This window comes from Nannospalax galili, unplaced genomic scaffold, assembly GCF_000622305.1.
Source record: "Nannospalax galili isolate Female #2095 unplaced genomic scaffold, S.galili_v1.0 scaffold135, whole genome shotgun sequence".
Taxonomy (NCBI): Eukaryota; Metazoa; Chordata; class Mammalia; order Rodentia; family Spalacidae; genus Nannospalax; species Nannospalax galili.
Window position 1 is genome coordinate 684,987 of NW_008338998.1, and position 21,239 is coordinate 706,225.

The 21,239-nt window shown below is 43.1% G+C and overlaps 1 protein-coding gene across 5 annotated transcripts in view; it reads right to left on the reverse strand.

The window, feature by feature from the left end:
- Window positions 1–21,239, reverse strand: part of Atp10a (ATPase phospholipid transporting 10A (putative)) — a 191,158-nt gene that overhangs the window by 81,543 nt on the left and 88,376 nt on the right. For all 5 annotated transcript variants that reach the window (XM_029563796.1, XM_029563797.1, XM_008833629.3 and 2 more), the window contains exon 2: window positions 12,728–12,932. In XM_029563796.1, coding sequence (XP_029419656.1) covers window positions 12,728–12,932 — 205 coding nt within the window. The remainder of the gene's footprint in view (window positions 1–12,727; window positions 12,933–21,239) is intronic.

The window sequence follows — 21,239 nt, forward strand, 5'->3', positions numbered from 1 at the left end:
CCACCGCTACTCAGTGTGTGGCCTGGATTCTCTGTGGGTCTGGCCTGAGCAGCTGCTCCTTCCTACTCATCTGACAGCCACAACTGCCATCTTTCTCTAAATATGTAGTGTACTGCACACAGGCTTTGGCCACATGGAGTGCCTCATCCATCCAACCTCCACCAACCTCAGGAAGATCCCTTATGGCTCCTACCCCTCAGGGGTTAGGGAAGATAAGCAGAGCCTCTGTCCCTATAGCCAGCAGCCTAGCATGGATCCCAGGACTCACTATTCCAGAAACCTGGGGCTTGCTGTCTCTGCTCACTGTGGAAGGCTCACTGTGCCTCTGCAAAAACCTCTGGAAGCACAGCCAATTTGGGGGCCAGAACTGTCACTTGGTGAGGAACTAAGTCACAATGCATGGATCACAGAAAATATTTTCAAAATAATATAGTCAAGGTCTTGTCAATATTCTAAATCAGTGGAAACTTCGTTTCAAATAATTGGCCCCCTAAGTTCATCCCATATATGTTGTGCATGTGTGTAAGCATATGTGTGTGTGCAGACATACACATTTGACTCTGCCTGGATTCTTGCCCTGCACAGCTCCCTTAGACAGACTGCTCTGCTGTGCAGCATATTGCAGTCAGATCTATGCACAGTAATCAAATCACCTTCCACCTGTTCTGGTCTAGAAAGCTGGTCCCCATTTTTACCAGATAGCTCAAAGTGCCTCCTCCACTGCAGGCTTTTGAACCAGAGTGCCAAGGTCAGAACTGTAATTTGGGCACAGCATCCCAGTGGCTGCTGCTGCAGAGCATGGGGTGACTGCAGAAGTAGGGACTGCATGGCGTGATGCAGCACTCTTGAGAGGGTGAGCAAGGAGCCGGGCCAAGCAGCTGTGTGTGCAAAGTGCGGGACAGTCCTGAGCCTGCAAATCTAAAAGAATAAATGTTACATAACATAGGAAGCAGAAGGGACTGTTGGAGAGCAGGCTCTGGAGTCCCAATGCTGAGCTTGCTGTGTGACTTAAAGAGAGACACTTGACCTTTTAAGATAGGGAATCAACCACACTACCTCAGGCCATGGTGCTGAACCCTTTGGAGCCCAGAGTACCCAGGACATGATCCACAGATCAATAAGTTAAAAGATCTATTGCTTGAAACATAAAGAGCTAAAGGAGATCCTATGTGTGGGCAGGGAGCCCTCTGGTACAGTGATCCCACTAGCAACTACTGGTATGTACAGGCAGAAAGTGACCACCACCACAGGCAAGGACCTGTCTGCTGGTGATTCTCAGCCACAAGATGTTCAATAGGATTCCAGATGCAAGGAGTACTGTGACTGTGGAGTGACCAGGCCATTAATATGATCCTGTTGGTAAAGGAACACCCTAGTAAAGGGGATAAGGGTCAGTACTGGACCTTCTCCAACTGCTCATGCCACAGTGCTCACAGCAGTTAACTGTAGAATTTGGGTGAATGATATAATTCAAGGAAAATAGTTTCCTTCATCAAATAAAGCTCATGTTCCCTAATGCCCTTATACCACAGGCACAGGCTTAGAAGCATAGGGTATAATGGAGCAGTAGGACAAGACACTTACCAGGCAGGGGAAGGTGGCCCAAGTCATAGACTGTACTCCATCCCTCCAGCCCAGGAGCACCAGGGTAAGGTCGGGGCCTTTCAAACTGATTTTCAAAAGAGTTGTTCTTTCTCCTTTCTCTTCTTTCTCATTTCTTCCCTCCCTCTCTTCTTTCTTTCCTTTAACTGTTGGTGTTTGTTATAATATAAAACAAACAGGGAATAAGAAAGTCACAAGGTATCTCTTCCAATGGAAATCAGTCTTCCTTCAAGGTAACTCTAAGATCAAAAGCAGTTTTTAGTCAAGGGTGGAAAGGTTCTACTTCACTATTTCTGTGAGAATTATTTAGTTAAAATTTTTTTGTCCTGGCTATTAAATTTTTGACTTATGCATGTGATACATTCCAAAAACTTAAATGAACTCTAGTAGAAGTTCTGAAATTTGCCCAATAGTAAAATTCTGGCTCCTTTTGATCCCCAGCCATTCACAGATTTTAGTATATGTGCTAAGTATATAGACACCAACAGTAAGTTTCCTGGGAACTATCCAATGCTATTTCTGAGATTTCCAGGCAGAAAATCATCAAGAGAAGCACTTTCCTCTTCTTGGAGCAGAGGAGATTTGAATGAGCTATGTGGGTTGATGGAGATGATCAACGTTATAGTACACCACTCAAGGAGTAATGGTCTTTCTGAAAATGTACCATGAGGCTTGAGTTCTGCTCCACTCACATTCCTATGTATAAACTCAGAACATGATGAGTACAGTAAGGCCTTTGAAGATGTGATTGAGTTAAAACAAAGTTAAGAGTGTGGGTCTGACCCATGATGACTGCTGTCCTATAAGAGGATATGAGGTCACAGAGGAAAGACACCATGAAGACCCAGTGAGGAAGTCGCTACCACAGGCTGAAGAGAGAAACCCTAGAAGGAACCAATCCTGCCAAGACTTTGATGTTGACCTCAGACTTCTGGTCTCCAGAATTGTGACAAAAGAAATTTGGGTTGTTCACATTCCAGAGTCTGTGATTCTCTAGCTGAGCAAACGTGCACACTGCTGTGGCTGAGAAGGGCCCTATCAAAGTCTTTAGCCATCTCTGCCTATGACACACACATCAGCTGGTGTCTCCATTCCTGAGATCCTCTAGACTAAAACTGGAACTGACTGAGCCAGAGTACTACCCACACTGTCATACTGTACGTCATCGCATTCACCAGGCCAGACATAAACTGCCTTTCTCCTCCATTCTTCAGAGCATTTCCTTTGTAAGGTGGGGCTTCTGTGTGCTTGCTCCGTGTGGGAACAGCCAGCACCATCTGGTGCACTAGGGCAGGTTTTGGGGGCCCTCATGCACTTGGGCAGCACAGGGACCCTTCTGACTATGTTCATCAGAATACCACCATAGCAAACCTGTCATCATTGGAGAAAAAGGCAGATCCCCTAGTTTGGCCTTCAACAACTAAGGGCTTAAGAAATACATTTCCCCAACTTGGCAGGCCAGTGAGCACAGGTTGCTAACCAACTACTACATCTAGAGAACCTTTCAACCATCAGATTGATTTCTGTATGTCATCACTTGGAGCACTGGAGCATGCATAGTAGACCTAGTGGGAAGAACTTAGATCACTGGGGGATGGTGGAACCTCCAATCCCTTCCTAGCCATGAGATGAGTGGCTTCACTCTGCCTGTGACCCTACCATATCTGCTGCACTAACAGGTCATAGATTGACACCTCCAGAACTGTGCACTGAAATAAACCTGTTCTCACCAGTTGTTTATCTCAGGTATTTGTTACAGTGACAGAAAGTAGACTGACACAGAGGATCACAGGCTTCCTGGACAGTGGCTCAGAGCTGCCCTAATACCAGGTTCTAGGTTGTTCTTGCCCTGGATCTGCTGTCCACAGGTGATCTGCTTGCCATAGACATCCTAGTCTCAGAGGGGTATGATGTGTGTGATACCCAGAAAAGGTAGTGACTCCCTCTGTCTTGACACCCAAGATTCCCTCACCCCAGGGCCTCTTCTTTTGTTTCCATTATTGTTGTTGCTGAGACAGAATCTCAAGTAGCCCAGACTGGCCTCTAACTCACTATGTGGCTAAGGACCTTGAACTCTAGCTCCTCATGTCTCCAGTTCCCAAGAGCTAGGATTAAAGCTTGGGCTTTCTGTCTTTGATTCTGGGACAGACAGTCTGACCTCAGCCTTGGAACCTAACCTTGCATCAACCCCCTTCCAGGCTGTCCAAGTGAAATGACAACAATGCACAGTCCACATAGACTCCCTGAGCCAAGGCATTGACATTGGCCTCAGAGTCTGCCTTGGAGAACTTCCTGCCTGGTGATCAAGGCACCTCATGCTTGATAAAGGCCGGATGAGCAAACCAACCATTTGATGTTTTGTCCAAAACAAACCTAGATCTGTAAGCCTTTGAAGTTGACCTAAGTCACCCTCCTTTCCACACAAATGAAAGGTTTACTTTCAGCTCATGGCAGGTACTACTGCTAAAAGTTAGTAAATCCAGGTGAACAAGAATTATCTGTTTTCTTTTAGCTCAAAGGCAAAGGTTAAATTAGACACTTTTGCTTAGTTAAATCTTTTGTAGGAGTCACAGATTTCTTATGGTTGAACTCAGGGTTTCATGCATACTAAGCATATATCTTCTATGTGTGTGAGAGAGAGACAGAGACAGAGAGGCAAACACACAGAGATAGAGTCAGAGACAGAGAATGATAGAGGAAGAGAGAGAGAGAAGAGGAGATGAGAGGAGGGGAGGGGAGGGGAGGAGGAGAAAGACAAGACAATCTTCAAGCTCTGGTCCAGGTCCTGACCTATGGGACTTTATCTAGATGTTCCTAAGCACCCCTTCTCATAATAGTCAGTGACACTCACATTTCCTGGTCTTTTGTAGTTGAGGGACTGTGGCAAGTCATTCTGACAGATACACTGAATGACTGAAAATGGATTTTCTGAAACTGACAGACTAGAGAGGTTTACTTTTGTCCCAGCCTCAGCTTAGTGAAGACTCACTGGGTCCTTAAGTCACTTTTCAGCACAGAGTCACTCAGTTCAAATAAAGTGAAAAGGCTCTGAAGTTGTGTCACTATTAAATGCATTTCTGATGTCAGAACACATCCATGGATGGTTAAGACTCCAAGATGCACTCCTTTAGCTTCCATTTGAAGACTACATGCAAACTGAAACAGGAACAAATGGATAAATACGGAAGTCAGTTCTTAGAGCTCAGAAACAAAATGAGGGTAAATTGTGGTGACCTGGTCTGGGTTCTGTGGACATGGAGAAGTTTCCTGTTGTTGAGTACTATGCTCACAAAACAAGTGGAAGGGAAATGACACTGGGCAGGTCTTTCCATCAAGGGACAGGGTGTGTTCTGTAGTCCACTCAGCAGTGGACAAAGTGTCTGGGCACACTGGCCCGAGGCCTGTCCTCACAACCATGTCAGTGACAAGACTGGAAACTCATTCCTCAGAACATTATCTGAAATACCAACAGTTTCTAGAACATTCTGAACTTAAAGGTAATACAAGCCAGATGTGGCAGTAGATGCCTGTAATCCCAGTGCTGCAGAGGCTGAGGCAGGAAGACCACAAGTTTGAGGACAATCTGGGTCACATAGCAAGATCTTACCTCTAAAACCATAAAAAAAAATATAAAAGTGATGCAAAATCATCACTGAGCAAAGCAATATATCACCCTTGTGCACCCTCATATCTGAACACACTTATAGATACACATACTTTTGAAGAGACATACACATAAATATAGACACCATGCCTGTTTACGATTAGATGCTTAGCTTCAGTTGAATAGATCTGATACTGTCAGTTTTTCCTACTGCAGACAAATCCATATTGCAGAAGGATGTTCGCATGTGCACACACATATATGCATACACCTGCACTCCCACACATGCACATGTACAAAAAACTCACTCTTTAAACTTGCTAAGGCAACTGAACTACATTTATGAAGCTGAAATGTAATTGACTTTTCTTCACCCCTTTTTATAATGAAAACGGAGTTAGAAAACTGGCATTTCACATGCACACTGCCTTAAATAGAACAGAAATGTCTTATAACTTTGGTTTGCCTTTCTGTCCACAAATGAAAAATGACTATTTCCAATCACACTGGCTGGAAAACAAACTGAAACACCTACAAAACTTTTCACAAGTCCATACAATGCAGTAAGATATTTTTTGGACAAATACTTCAGCTTAGTCTAATATCATTGACTTTATGACATTTAAGTTTTTGTTACGATCAGAGTGGTTTGGAGTGCTGATATGACAGACCACAAGACAAAGAACCTATGGTGCTATCGCCAGAATTAGAAACAAACAAAATCCCATATGGCCAAACTTTCATTTCTCATGAAGTAAAATATGACTGATAATATTATCTCTTATCTACCTCATCAAATGTGATTATTACCAGATGTCAGAATTTAAAATTTTATCTAAATAAAGTTATTTTGTTCTCAAAGTACTTTCTAACTTTATTGTTATATCTTTAATATCCTTCATAAAAATTTATATAAAGGTTAAAATCAAGAATGAACACGCCCTATACTTATAACCTAGGAGTATGATGGGAACAATTCAACATATAAACTAGGAATTTTTGTATAAAGGCTTGATATCCACTGCAAACCAAGCCAGCTGTCTTTGCTTTTCACAAATCATACATGGCATTGCTCCAGTGGATTCCACAGCAAAGACTGTTGGCTACATTTAAAGACCAACAACTTGGAAAATGTAATGAAGGGGGAAAAAAGATTGGTACTACTCTACCTTACAAGTTGTAGTTTGGTCTCTAGTTCTGCTGTGGTAGAGATAATTTGAGGAACATGTACAGCTAGAAACAAAAAGAACAGCTCTGTCGTCTACATATTTCAAAACTTAAAATTATTTGCTTTCTAAGTTCCCTGAATTCTGTCAAAGAGCTTGGGAGTAGGACAGGGTCTCCTCCATGAAGGACACTGCCACAGCCCAGCCATTGCTGGGTCTACCAGGAAGAGGGAAAGCCACCTGATGACCTGGAATCTGTAGACTGGATACTTGTGCATCCTTTTGATTTGCACGTTGTGAAACTTTCCAGCATGGGAGAGTTAGCACATCATTTTGGTGGGTTTTTTTTTTCTGATTCGGAGCACACAGCAGCACCATGCACACTCATCCACACATACCTGGAAGGAACCAATGTTAGCTCTACAAGCCTAACAAACTTTGCTGCAATAGTGGCTTGAGCTTTGTGGGTGTGACCCCAATTGTGGTTAGCAACCCAGTGAGGTCCAAATACAAGTCGTCAGTACAGACGTCCCCAGTAAGTCAATCCACACTGAAGCCACTCCTGCAGGGCCCTTCAACAAAGACATGGCCTCTGGGTTTGGACTGCTGGGTTGGGGGTGGCCCACCAGCCCTCATCCTCTCACCCTCTGCTGAAACTCCACCATCTACCTGCTGTTCATGGCCCTGTTTGTGTTTTCTTATTTATACCTACCTAACATTTAAACTTCAACCTTCCACTCAGTTACTTACTTACACTGATGTTGTAAACACTGTGAAAAAGAAAGATGCTTCCAGGTTTGACTAATGCAGCTCTGATGCCTAATGTATGCTCAATAAATATTTGTTGACTGGATAAAAATTTGCAAAGGTGAGTATTGTATATAAGTTGATCTGCTTAGAGAATCCCTAATTCTGCAGAGATGACCATACAAATGTTACAGGTGAGCTAGAACCTCCTTCCTGGGCAGTGATGGAGTGGACACAGCATCAGGTCAGGCCTACAGCTCTACACGAACGGACCTATGATGATGCACAGAAAATCTGGATGCTAGACACCCCTCCCTGACAGTTCAGAAAGACAAAAATCCCCTTGCTACAGCTCTGCCCAGGCACCCTGAGGACAGCCCTGACATCCTTTTTTCCTAATCTGCAATGGTGACACAATAAAATAATCATTTCATAGAATTTTTAGAAATACAAAAAAATTGTTTTTAAAATGCTTACTGTACCACACTTGTGAAGCCATGTTAAAGTCTGGCACCTAGGAAGTCTCAATAAATGTGACTTATAGCTCTGAATGTAATGTTTAGCACTGGAGTTCCTTTCCGAATTCTTGGTTGTTAGCATTCAAATCCAATGTTTAAGCCAAATCTTTATTTTCAAGTCCAAAAAGCTTAAGCTACCCACCAAAGTCTGGATCTTCATCCTCCTAAGAGGTCTGGGTGGAGCATGACCATCACCTCCTAACCCCTCACTTCTGTTCAGTTTATCCAATACTCTTCACTAAATCAACTCCATTTCCATCAGTCAGACATCTGGGTCTGTGTGACTATGTAAAAGAGCTGGCATTCTGATCTTTTTCATCTTAGCCTTCAGATTAGGTTTTAAGCCCCCTTTTTCTTGAAGCTTTCCTTGACTTCTCAGGATGGGTACTTTCCAGTCCCAGGCCCTAACGGGAGCTCCTAGGACTCTTGTTACTTCTCAAAACTGGGTATCAGCAGGGGTGGACATGTATTGGTCCTGTTTCCTTAAATTACTAGATCTGACAGCACATGAGTTACCCCATCCTGGCTAGAAATAAAGGATGAAACAAAAATAATATACATGTAATCTTAAAATTTCTATGGTCATAGTTTAGTCAACTAGTTTAAGGAAAAAATATATATATCTAGTCAAGGTTTATCTGAGAATATTTGGTTTTTTAACCCAAGCCTTAGCTACATAGCACATGATAATTAAAAGTACCAGACTGATGGAACTAATCTTATTGGATGTTTAACAGTCATAGTTTGAAGCTTATACTATTGTGATCAGAGGGACTTAAAGGACAGTTTTTGCCCCTTGCCCTCCAAGGTTGACTAAGTTCCAGGAGACTATGGAACATCTCTCAAATGTCCTGTAACTGTGGTGAGTCACCTTTCCTTTGGTTTAGGGAGGACATGGAGATCCCACAAGATGGACTTGAATCAGTGTCCAGTCTACAAAGAAGAGGGTCAACTTAAAGGAAGCATTTCACTCATGCTTCCAAGTAAAGCCAGGCATGGTCAAGCAGGACCTTCGACTTATTTTCATATAGATGGAACTGGTAAAAGAAAGGAGCCAGGGGCTCCTCCCAAGCCTATGTGACCCCTGAGGAACAGATCCTCAAATGACCTTAAGTATAAAAATAAATTGATTTATTTGGGCCAACTGTATGGTCTTAAACACCCAAAATGAAAGTATAACCAAAAATTAAAGTCATCAGTGTATTTCTTTAAGAGTTCAAGGGATTATACTTCCCAGACATTAGGTTTAAGTCTATATAAAAAGTTATTTAGACAATTGTTTCTCATTGATGATTTTGTTATTAACTAGAAAGTGCTGCTCAGATGTAAGACTTCAAATCTTGGTCTCTAATACTGTAGTCCTAACCTGTAGCTACGGGAGGCAACCAGCTATTGTTCTAAAATGAAGGATAAATTTGTTCTCTCCCCCTATTTAGAAGGCTTTGAGAGGGAACTGACACTGATTCTAACCACTCCAACAGCTATCAAAATACCTGAAAGAAAACCCTTAATCCATCACTCTAGAGTCCAACACTGGAAAACAAAAGAAAAATGAGGAGGAACCCAGTAGAGGGATGCTTTTGGAAGCCCTTGTCAAGAAATTCCAATGGATTCATATGAACATTTGAAAATTGCCCTGTTCTGACTTTTTTCTAGTTCTCTGGTGATAACTTATAATGCTAATTATTCTTGCCTTTACTTCTCCTTCACATCTCCTATTCATGATTCAAGGACTTTCTTTTTCCCTTAGAGATAAGAGATATGAAATTTGGGAGTCTTTTAGATAGACCTGCTGAAGGGTACTCCAATTGCCTCACCCTGCATCCCTGTTTAGCATGGAAAAAGCCAGAGCAGTCTGCGTCCTGATTCCCTATTGGCAATTTGGGCAACCCCTTCAGAGGATGGTGTGATAAGAATCGGAGGTAGGAATTGGCTAGGCAGTCAATGTAAAAAGACCCCAAAGAAAAATAGCCAATTTATTGGGTAAAACTCACAGTATCCTTGGGCTTCTTAGCAATATATTCTGTTCCGAAGGCCAAAAATATTGAAAGTGTTTGGGAGCTTGTATCTAATCCTTAAAAGATTTTAGGGTTACCTCTTCAAAGGGGGGAATGTTAAAGTAGCCAAAAGCTCCATAAAAATAAATAAATCAATCAAGAAAGAGAAAAAAAGGCCAGAAACAGGGCTAGAGAGATGAGTCAGTGGTTAAGAGCACTGACTGCTCTTGCAGAGGACCCAGGTTCAAGTCCCAGCACTCACATGATGACTAGCAACCATCAGTGACTCCAGTTCCAGGGGAATTCAACACCTTCTTCTGACCTCTGCAGGCACAGCACGACAGAGGTTTGCTTACACCCAAAACAAAACAAACAAAACACTATTTTTTAAAAAGCCAGAAACTTTCTGCTTTTATTTTCCATATGGGTAATAGCTACATGAACTGCAGAATTATAAGGTACAAATAATGATTCAGAAACCAAAAGAATCTGGTTTGAAAATCAGAATGTGTATACACCTCGGAGACTTTAGTTGCCATCAAAGAAACTGTTATTTAAAAGTCGGCATTTCAGTTGTTAGTCTTCCTCAGTTTGACTGGATTATGACTGGATTTTATTTACTTCCACAGGTCTTTCAGGAGGATGACATAGGACAGCTATCTGTATCAGTTACTTTTCTTACTGTGACAAATTATCTGACAAGAAGCAACTTAAGGGAGGTTTTCTTTTGCTTACAGTTCCACAGAATACAGTCACTCATGGTACGGAGTCATGGTGACAGGAGAATGAGGCAGCTGATCACACTGCATCCAGCAGAAGAGCATGTTCTATGTTCAGCTCGTTCTCTCCTTTTTACTTAGTCCAGAACCCCAGGCATAGGAATGGTGCTGCTCACTGTTAAAGTGCATCTTCCCACCTCAGTTAACCTAATCTAGATAATCCATCATAGACCTTCCCAGAGATTTGTTTCCATGGTGATTCTAAATTCCATCAACCTGATAAGATTAACCATCACACCACTCTGAACCTTAAGCATCATACTTAAAACTCACCTGTTTATAGAACACATCATGGACGTATGAAGTGTTACAGCTGATGTTTGAAAAATTAGTGGTCAGGGGATTCTGAGTAAGACTGGGTTCAGAAGTTAAAGAATAGAAATTAGAAATGACTAAATTCTTGAGCATTAACTAAGGAGCCGATCCTGTGGCTTTCTCTTCTGCCATGCCAAACACAGACACTCCTCCTAAGTTCTTCATTTTACTAGTTTTGTTTCACCTTCAAATGCTCACGTTCACTTAGGCCTGTGTCATCTTCTACACACTGCACTACTCTGGGGTAACATGCTGGTCTCTTCAGCCCACTCCACCTCTTTGTGAGATAGTCAGACCTGGGGTGTAGACTTGTCCCACTTGCAACTGTCAATGCTGTCTCCTGGAGAGGAGGCAGGGACTCCAGGTTCTGGGACCGAGGCAGGCCTGGTGAGGAAGCCAAAGCACAAGGATGACTTACTGCCAAGCCTTAAGGGGTGGACCTGTGGGCTTGGGGTTGCCCTGGATGGGGCCCCCAACTACCAAATTAAGGAGAAATTGATCATTATACAACAGTCAGAAATTGAGTGGAAGAGCCCCTAACAAACTTGCCAGCTTCCCTGCCCTGGGACAAGAGCACTCCACGTAAAGAAACTAGTGTGTGTGTGTGTGTGTGTGTGTGTGTGTGTGTGTGTGTGTGTGTCAAATTAGACTCTATAGGCCTTATTTCATATATATATATATATATATATATATATATATATACCTTAGCTTTTTGGTTTTACTTTATTTATTTATGTATTTGAAGCAAAGACTCCTTATAGAGCCCAGTTAGACTCTGAACTCTCCATTCTCCTGCTTGGTTTCTAGAGGAGCTGAAGTTACAAGCAGGTGTCCCTATGAACAAGTAATTTTTAATTTTTATGTCTATAGTTCCTCAAAATATATTTGGTAGAAAAGAAGTTTGTGTTTTTTTGTTTTCTGTTTATTTTGTTTGTTTTTAGACAGACATAATCAAGGAAATTGTGGTGGAAATGAGCAAAGAATAAATGGTAAACCAAAGACTAGTGATAGAGTGATATCCATGGAGGCTGCCAGATGCTGGACTCTTAAACTCCTGCCACAAGGTTCAGGGGGAAGGCCCTATGTAGCCTCAAAGAAGTGTGCAGAGGCATTTTTGCTAGTAATAGTGACTGAGGGGAATTCCTGCCCAAGGAACTACTCTATCTAAACTGTCGGTGGTGCCTTCTTTAAGACTCATAAACTATCAGACAACATCAGTTGCTACCAATCAGCCCCGTGGATCCTGGTTCTGGTCCAGAAGAACTCTGCTGAAGTGTGTGGAAGGGCCCATGTTAAATCTGCAATGATACCCTACCCCAAATTCAGGGCTTTATTTCCTTGACCACTTCTTAAAGCATGCTTCAGTATAGAGGATGGGCAGACCCAAAAGTATGACTCAGACAGACAGTGTAGGTAGGGCTAGGAGGAGCTTTGCCCTTTGATCTCTGGGGACTTGTGTCACCCATTGTTACCACTGAGTATATCTACAACCTTAGAGGAGGCAGACATTGCACAAGAACCCCTGCCTTGTTTGTGGGTGACACCTCCATTCCTCCGCCTCACGCTACCCCACGCATGGCTGTTGGTGCACACTTGAGTTAGAACTCAGCTACAGAAGCCCTGCTGCTGAACTGAGAATGCCCTTGAGGACTAATGTTCCCCAGCTACATGAGAATAGGCCATCACTCTGCTACTCTGCCATTTAGTGACCTAATGAATGGCTCAGGAAATCTTCACTGTCAGAATGTCCCTTCTGACTTTGCAAGGACTAAAGGTTATTCTGAGAAACTCTGCAGTAACCAGTAGAAATCAGAATCAGAAAACATGAGTCCCATCCCAACACTGACAGGCTGACCATGGGCTTAGCAGGTACGGCTGCCCTTAGACCCTCAGTCCCTTCTACTAGGAAAAGCAGCCTGGCCTGACAGAGGCCCACAAGGGAGATACCATGAGGCTAGATACCATGTGGTTAGGTACCCTGGAAATGCTGGTCACTTACAAGCTCTGAGAAGCCACGGACCACCTGTCGTTGCTTTAGGTTGGTCTCTCCGTCTAGGTTGGCAGTCTCAATGTGGCACAGCCCATCCGGGTCACTGGAGGACAGTAGTAGAATGTCCGCAGGTATGATCTCATTACAGCGAAGATGCACGAAGTCGCCCACGCGGATTTCTTTCCAGTATCGATTCACATACTTCTTTTCTTCCCTAGTAAGAGATTTTGGTTAACACAGCTGGCAAGGCCTGACTACATTAAATCTGGGTGATTTGCAAGATATTAAAAAGTTGTTTCTACTTTTTTACAATAAAGTTTTAAAAAATACTAAGATTGGGGCTGGAGAGATGGCTCAACGGTTAAGAGTGCTGGCTGCTATTGCAAAGGGCCTGGGTTCCATTCCCAGGACCCACATGGCGGCTAACAACCATCCGTATTCCAGTTCCACTGCATCCAACATACTCTTCCATCCTCTACAGGCATTGCACGTATAGGTGGACTTAGATACACGTGGACAAAACACTCATACATATTAAATAAATAAATAATAAATAAATAAAGTTGGGGCTACATATTGCATATTTGTATGAAGTGGCCAGAATAGACAAAACCAGAGACAGAAGGTGGATTCATGGCTGCTGAGGCTAGAAGCAGAGAAATGGGAAGTGACTGCTTAATGAGTGAGGTGTTTCCTTCTGGGGTGACTGGAGCTAGACAGTGTTGTGGGTGTACAACACTGTGGATGTGGTAAATGCCACTGACTTGCTCACATGAAAATGGTTAAAATGACCACTCCTAGGCATGTGCCCCCAAAGGACAGAAAGCAAAGCTTCAAACAGACTGTCAGTTTTCACTGTGGTATTACAACAGCCACAATGTGGAATTCAACTCACTCTCCAGTTGATAAGCAGGCAGGCACACACACAAGGGAAAATTATCCACTGCTTAAGAAGAAATGCCATCACACAAGAGAACCTTGAAGGTGTTATGCTATGTGAAATAAGGATTCACAAAAAGGCTATTGCATGGTTCCACTCATGAGGTAGAACTTTATAGAGAAAGTAGATCAGGGTTTCTAAGGATTAGGGGAGGAAGAACAAGAGGTTTTTTCATGGGTGCAAAGTTTCTATTTGGTGCTGAAAAAGTTATGGCACTAGACAGTGATAATAGTTGAACTACACAGTATCACTTAATGCCAAATTACGTACTGGTGATGATTACAGTGGAAAATTTTGTTGCACTTTTTGTCCTAATTTAAGAATGTTAAAACGGTTGAAATAGTAATTTTTGAGATGCTTGTTTTATCACAATAAAAAGAACACCGCTTAAAAACTGTAAACCCTGTGAAACCAGGTTTAAATTACACCAGGATAGCAAGATGCTGAGTGGTGCAAAGTGTAGACACTGAAGCACAAGACCTGGGCCTGACCTCTGAGAAAACCTGCCACATCCACGTCACGATGTCCTGTCTGCAAAATGGACACAGACCAGGTTCTCCTTTCTTCGCATCAGGATAAGTAGATGATACCAGCCACCTGCTGAGAACAACTGCTGACCTCAGCAGCCTTCAAAATCTGCTGGTTACCACCAACAGAAATTTACATAACCTCTGGAAAAAGAAGCTCACTAATCCAGCACAAAGCTTATTTAAGGTGTTTCTTGAAGGCAGCTTTGACATCTGGATTGAAGGACAGAGTACACAGAGTTGATCACCAATGTTTCCAACTGTTTTTGATAACACACTGTGAATTTGAAAGACTCCTGAGAAAGTTCAAGGGCTGCTTGCCATTAGGGCCACCTTCCATCACCATACGTCTCGTCTAGTCTTGTCTCCTCTCATCTCTCCCCTCCCCTCCCCTCCCCTATCCGCCCGGCTCTTCTCTTCCCATCTGAGGTGATGGCGGGCCTCGGCTCCTAGGGAGCTCGTTTTTCCTCTCCTCCGGTCTTTCCTCCCTACCCACCCCTCCTCTCCTCTCCTCTCCCTCCCTAACCCCTCTCATTTCTTGATACAGAATCTTACTAAGTTGCTCAGGCTGACCCCATACTCCTGGGCTCAAATGTTCCTCCTATCTCAGAAACTCAAGTAGCTAGAAATACAAATACATGCCACTGCTCCTGGCTCCCCTTCCATTTTAAGTCTCTACTGTCCTATGTTTCTTTAATTCAGGATCCACCAAACCAATTATGTTCAAAGTATAGCTCTGGCCACTATAAAGCAAAGAATTAAATGCAGCTTCTACCCTGGAATATAAACACTAGGAGAGACACAGCCACTAGAGTGTGCAGTGTGGGTGGTGGCAATCAAGTCCACACAAATGGCCACCAAGCCCACACTTCCTACAAAGCAAAATATTCTTCAGTATGGGTCCACTACAGTGACCAGCCCCATCACCTGTTGCCCACATAGACCTAACATGATTAGCTTAGGGAACCACCTAAGCTAATCACATTAAGGTGGGGAATTCGGAGAGAAGGTATAATAGTGGTACTCCATCACCAGGCCACCTTGCTTAATAACTGCCAGCCTGATTGCTTCCAAACTTAGAGTCAAATGGCCTTGATGTCAAACAGAAGAAAACATGTTAAGCATATTTTTTTTCTAAATGTCAGCCCTTGACTTTATACTATTTATAAGCATTGTCTTTAAGCATTCTTCCTTATCAAGACCACTGCTACGTTCCTACAGAAAGTACAAAGCAATCTCAAAGGGCTGGTCCTTTTGGAAGATGTTTTCCTGAAGATAAGTCACCATTCTCTCACAGAGAATGGCAGCACATGTCCTCAAATCAGTGGGGATGGCTTTGGTCCAGTGGCATCCCCAGATGGGGTGGTTTGGGGACTCATCCGAGGACAGTGGTGACAGGAAGGGAAGCACAGCAGCACCATCTATGTCCAGTTTATACATCGATAATCAGAAAGCGGGGCCTGTCCTCCCCATTAGAGATCAGTTTTAAAATAGTAACAAGGGAAGCAATTGTATCCTGAAGGGTATTCTCTAGAGCTAATCAACTGGGGGCACCATGTGGCAGCCTAAGGCCACAGTCTTCACATGAACCTCAGGACAGGGCATGAGCAGAGAGCAGCAGTCCCCATTCAAGATGTTCAGAAGAACCCTGCTCCCAAGAAAAGGCTGCAGAAATTTCTGCCTTGGCAGATCCTGAAAACCTCAGAATCAGGAATCACTTGTAAAGAGCTCCTTATCACCTCCATAAGACTGATGGGAGCAGATGCCTCACTGAGAAGCAAGTCAGTGTCAACAGTCTACATTACTACATCTTTCCTGATGCTTTTCTCTTAATTATTTGTATTCTTTCAATGATAAATGCTTGCATATTTACATTAAGAGCAATCCATACCACCTCCACTCATGGGAGGTATGATAGATACTGAATATTTTTCCTCAGCCTGTCCTGAAATTGTGTTCTACCAACTTTGAAGGTTGAAGTTCTAATCCCTTCTACTAGCTCAGACTGCATTCCTGAGTGAAGGTGGCATCATGGGGTGGCAGTACAATCTGAGTAGTATCCTTATAACAAAAGGAAAAGACAATAGAGACAAGACCATGTGAGGACACTGTGTCATGATGGACATTTACAGACCAACGACACCAGCCTCTTGAGCAATCAGTTCCACAGACACTCTGATGCAGACTTGGAGGAAATACATTTCTGTTGTTTAAGCCATCTGGTCTCAGTACTTGGTTATGGCAGTCCACGTAGATTGATAGAGTCAGACATTGCATAATGATTTCAACAATGTATGGTCAACATCAGCTGATGCAATGGTGATCTGGAAATTTCCCATCCTATAATGACATCATAACTGTTCTAACACCAGGGCATAATGCTTGACTTCTGGGTCTGCGGGGGGTGGGAGGTTGTCACAAATGAGGCTCCTGAGCTGCTTGTTGCATAACATAACGTACAGCAGAGACAATTATGTATGTGATACAATATTAGATGATGTTTGACTATCACTGGTTTGTATGCTTACTTCACAACACTTTTTATCTTTTCCTCCCACACCTCCCCACCTGGTGCTGAGAACCAAACCCATAGCTTCTTTACCACTGAACTAAACCCTAACCCCTCATCATGGTTTTAAAACATGCTTCTAGTTATAAACAATGTTTCCTGCAAAGCAGTGTGCCAGTTCTACAAACAGCAGACTCACATCTATACTTACTTCATCACCTGATTGCATCAGGAGATCACATGCAGTGACCAGTCTAGGTCTGTGTAAGTACGTGTGGGCCACCAGGATGCCACTATGATGTTCCCACAAGAGTGAGAGCGCCTATCTGCTGATGATGCCTGTGGTGGAAAGCATCCCCACTGTTAGGTATCACATGACTATCTCCCTACTGACTTTGAATACTGTGACTGGCTAGAAGGAGCAGCACACAGCCTGCAGTACCAGAAAAGGAGTGAGCAGAGGAAGTAGGAGGGGAAGAAACAACTTGCTGTCCCGATTTAGCCATGTGCTTGTACTGCACAGCCCCCAAAATGTAAGCAGAGACAGTACCTCGGAGAAGGCAGAAACAAATCCACCTGATTCACGGTGGCCTCTTAGTAGTATTCTTCTTTAGGCACTGACCCAGTGACCAACTTGGATTTACCTACTCTTTCCTCAGGCTACTGTGATCAATGCTCAGGTGAGTGAGACATGTGACCATTCCCCACCACAGGGAACATCTCAGAGGTCATAGTCCTCCAGGGCCTCTGTACAGATTCCTTCATTCTACCCCATGCGGGGAAAGCTGCTCTTCTCCAGGACCCACCTGAGAAGCATGAATTGCACTTTCTACAGTCACAGAACTGGGCTGCTTGGGTGGTAAAGCACAAGTGTAGTACGCATGAGACCCTGGATATGATCTCACCCCACAAGAAAAAAAAAAAGAAATAAACAAATTGAGACCGTTTACAGCAATTACAGTCCTCAATACAGCAGATGAGCTTATAGCAATTTTAGAAAGTGACAGTTTAGGTTGACTATATTGTGTTATTTTAAGGGCGGGTGCCAACCTAATGTGGCAACAAAGTCTGAAATGGTTCCAAGACCCCAACTGCTGGTACCTAGGCTTGTACAAGACTTCTGTGAATGGGGTAGAGTCTGTCACATTCTGCAGGTTGAATCCACATCCACAGGCTGAACCACAGAGAACAGTCCATCAGGGATTTGTCCTAGCCACATGAGCCTTGTGAATCTTAGTCTGCTTTCAGAAATAGGGATGTGCAGGAGGGTAAAGAAGGCCAAGCCCTGAGGGTACATTCCTCACCCATTACCAGCAACAGCGTGAGGCAATTCATTTCATAGTCATGGAGACTAGGATGTCCAAGATCAGGAGGCAATGTCTGGTGAAAGACTTGTTTGTAGGTGGAGAAACACAGACACAGGCAGCATGAATCATGGTGAGGAGGACCAAGGTCTAGAGTCAGGCTGGTTTTTATGACAGACACATTCTTGAGATAACTCACTAGTCTCTTAATCCCTGAGTGAATTAATCCATGAGGGCTCTGCTTCTTAAAGGCCCCACCTCTTAATACCTCAAAATGGGGACTAAATTTCTTTGTAAGTTCTGGTGGGAAAAGTCCAGTCACAGCACAGACCTACTTCTGCAAAGAGCTATAAAATACCTGCTCCCAATGCAGGAGACCTAGAGCCTTCTATGAGATCACAACTAGTACCTTGGCCTCTGCCTAACACAACCCTGAGCAGAGAACCCAGCTAGTACCTGCTGACCCATAGAAAGTGTGAGAGTAGGTACACTGAGTGTTTAGCTGCTTTATGTATAATTATTTATTACACAACCATAGAAAACCAATATCTATCATCTCTAATTCCTACAGAGGCCAGGGACAGCTCTTTCCCTCCCAGGCAACTTCACAGTCTATACTAAGAAGCAAACAAGAATGTCCCCAGCTTAGTTTTATAGTAGCCATGCCTCAGAAAGAACTAATTCTTGAGAGAGAGTGTGGCCTGCCAGAGGGTGAAATGACATTCAAACCGAGGGACTCTGATAAGGCACATCTTTGGAGCGTGAGCTGGGGTGTGATGATTCAGAGTAACTCATGGTCACACCACAGGAATAACAGCCAACTTTCCCTCAGCTGAGTTCCCAGATCAAGACTTATAAAGAGCCTGACTTAAGAGCATCAATCCAGAAGTTCAGAGGGTGTTCATGGAAAAAGGTAAGTGAGTGGTTCTTGAGACATGCCTCACACTTTTAAAATAAAACTCAAGAAGAAAGTAGTACAAGAATGGCTTATGTTCCAAAGAGCCAGGCCTAAGGCCACAGACAAAAGCAAATCTTTCCTAGAGAGGCAAATGCCCTGCCACCCTTAGAATGGGAAGGTCAACTAGCTGCAAGCCACCTGTGTCTCTGTCATAACTACTCCAGCCTACAGTTTGCTCAGCTCTAAAGTGAGGGGATTAAAGAGCTATGGGAGGATCTGAGGCCTCTATAGCTAGTTTTCCTTTCTGGGGAAATATGCTAATCCTTTGTAATTAAGCACAGTGTGATTCTTATTTGTCTAACAGAATATATTCCAGAGATAAAGGAATCTGGTACAAAATTAGGATGACTGCTTTTATTTAAAGAGAAAAAGCAAACAAAATCCCTCTAAATTGAGAACTCTTAATCTGTCATTTTTTGTCTCTGGTTTGAGCTGGTTAAACTCTTCATACTAGTTATGCTTTTAAGGCTATTAAATAATGCAGAATTTAGAAGAACTGCTTTAACAAGCTAAAAAGTACATTTATTTTAGGCCAGAAAATTATTATTTTGAAGCTCCTCATCAAAGTAAGGTTTAAGGGCTTATAAGAGATGTATTGTCAAGGTTTTATTTCTTGAAGCTTCAGGATTTCCACTGACTGTGTGGATCTCATAAGTCTCCACTGTCTCTACGGTGAGTGGAGTCTGTACTGTACATTTGCAAAAGTTTCCAAATTAGAGAAGGCTGATTTCCTAAAATCAAGGAAAATACAAGTTATAAGGAAAATGTAATGGCTCATCTCCATTGCCAACCTGACTAAATTTAGAATCAACCAGAAGACCTCTGAATATGTCTATAAGGGAGTTTCCAAATCGGTTTTACTGAGAGGGGAAGATCCACCCTGAATGTGGATGACACCATCCTATGGGTTGAGGTCCCAGACTGAAAGAAAAGAAAAAGGAGAAAGTGAGCTGAGCAGCAGCATTTCTCTCTCTCTGCTTCGGCAGATGCAATGTGACCAGTGGCCTCATGCTGCTGCCCTGCCTTCCCTGACAGGACAGAATGTACCCTCAAACCAGAAACCCAAGTAAACTCTTCTTTACACTGCTCCTATGGGGTGTTTTGTCATGTAAATAAATGAGAGACAAGACGGAGGAACTAATACAGAAAGTGAGAGAAAACGCTCTCAAGGAAATTTACATTTAAGCTATTTCCACATTTGTGGCCACACCTTTTCCTAGAAAGTAAAGGAACAAGGGGGAAAGACAGGCTCTGACTTGTCCTCAAACCAGTTAACACTTGATAATTTGTTGCTAGTCCATGTATAAGAACAGTCACAATAATCATTTGAATTGACACCACCCCTGTATCTAGCCTGGTCTCTGAATTTGTGAATGTTAATGGTTTTATCAACAAGAGTCTTTCTGGGCTATTTAGGAAGATGTAAGAATGAAAAACACACTCATTTCTGACTCTGCATGGGGCAAGTCAGTCCACATTCATTACATGGTAATCATTCAAGTTTAGTGTGGTAATCATTCAAGTTTACTGACCCTGCTGTCAGCCCTAGCATTTAAAAGGCACGCTGTCAGCACTTCTGAGGAAGCCCATGAAACCCTGCACACACATGGAGCTGCTGTCTGCCATGCTCTCCAGAGCATCTCACAGCTGGGGAAGCCTTCATCTACTTTTAGGAAATTTGGCAGATGAATGGAAAGTTTCAAATAATTGTGATCTGCATGCCCAACTGATTTTCTTATCCTTACATCATCTCACAACTTCCTATAGCCATATTTTTACTGTTCCTATGTTCTAAAAATGCCAACCTGAATGCAACCACAGACAATTTTCATGAAAGCATATGGCACCTCTTACCCCAGCCAGCCCACAATCTCCTGCTTACCCAGTTTGGTTCCCCAAGGGGACATGTAGCAAGAGGACTCATCTCTCTTGATTTCTGCCCTTTTAAATTTGCCTTTCCTTTATCAAGAGCAAAGTTGGGGAAATATATCTCAGGTCTTGGTTTATTTAGGTTAGGATGGATGAGAAAGAGAACCAAGAAGAAAAAGAACAGATGGAGGTATCTTAAGGTTTAGCATGTTAAAAACTTAAGGACAGGGGCTAGAGAGATGGCTCAGTGGTTCAGAACACTGGCTGTTCTTGCAGAAGACCTGGGTTCAAATCCCAGCACCCACATGGCAGCTAACAACTGTCCAAAACTCCAGTCCCAGGGGATCCAACAGCCTCTTCTGACCTCTGCGGGCATTGCACGACACAGGTGCACTTACCTACACGCAGGCAATA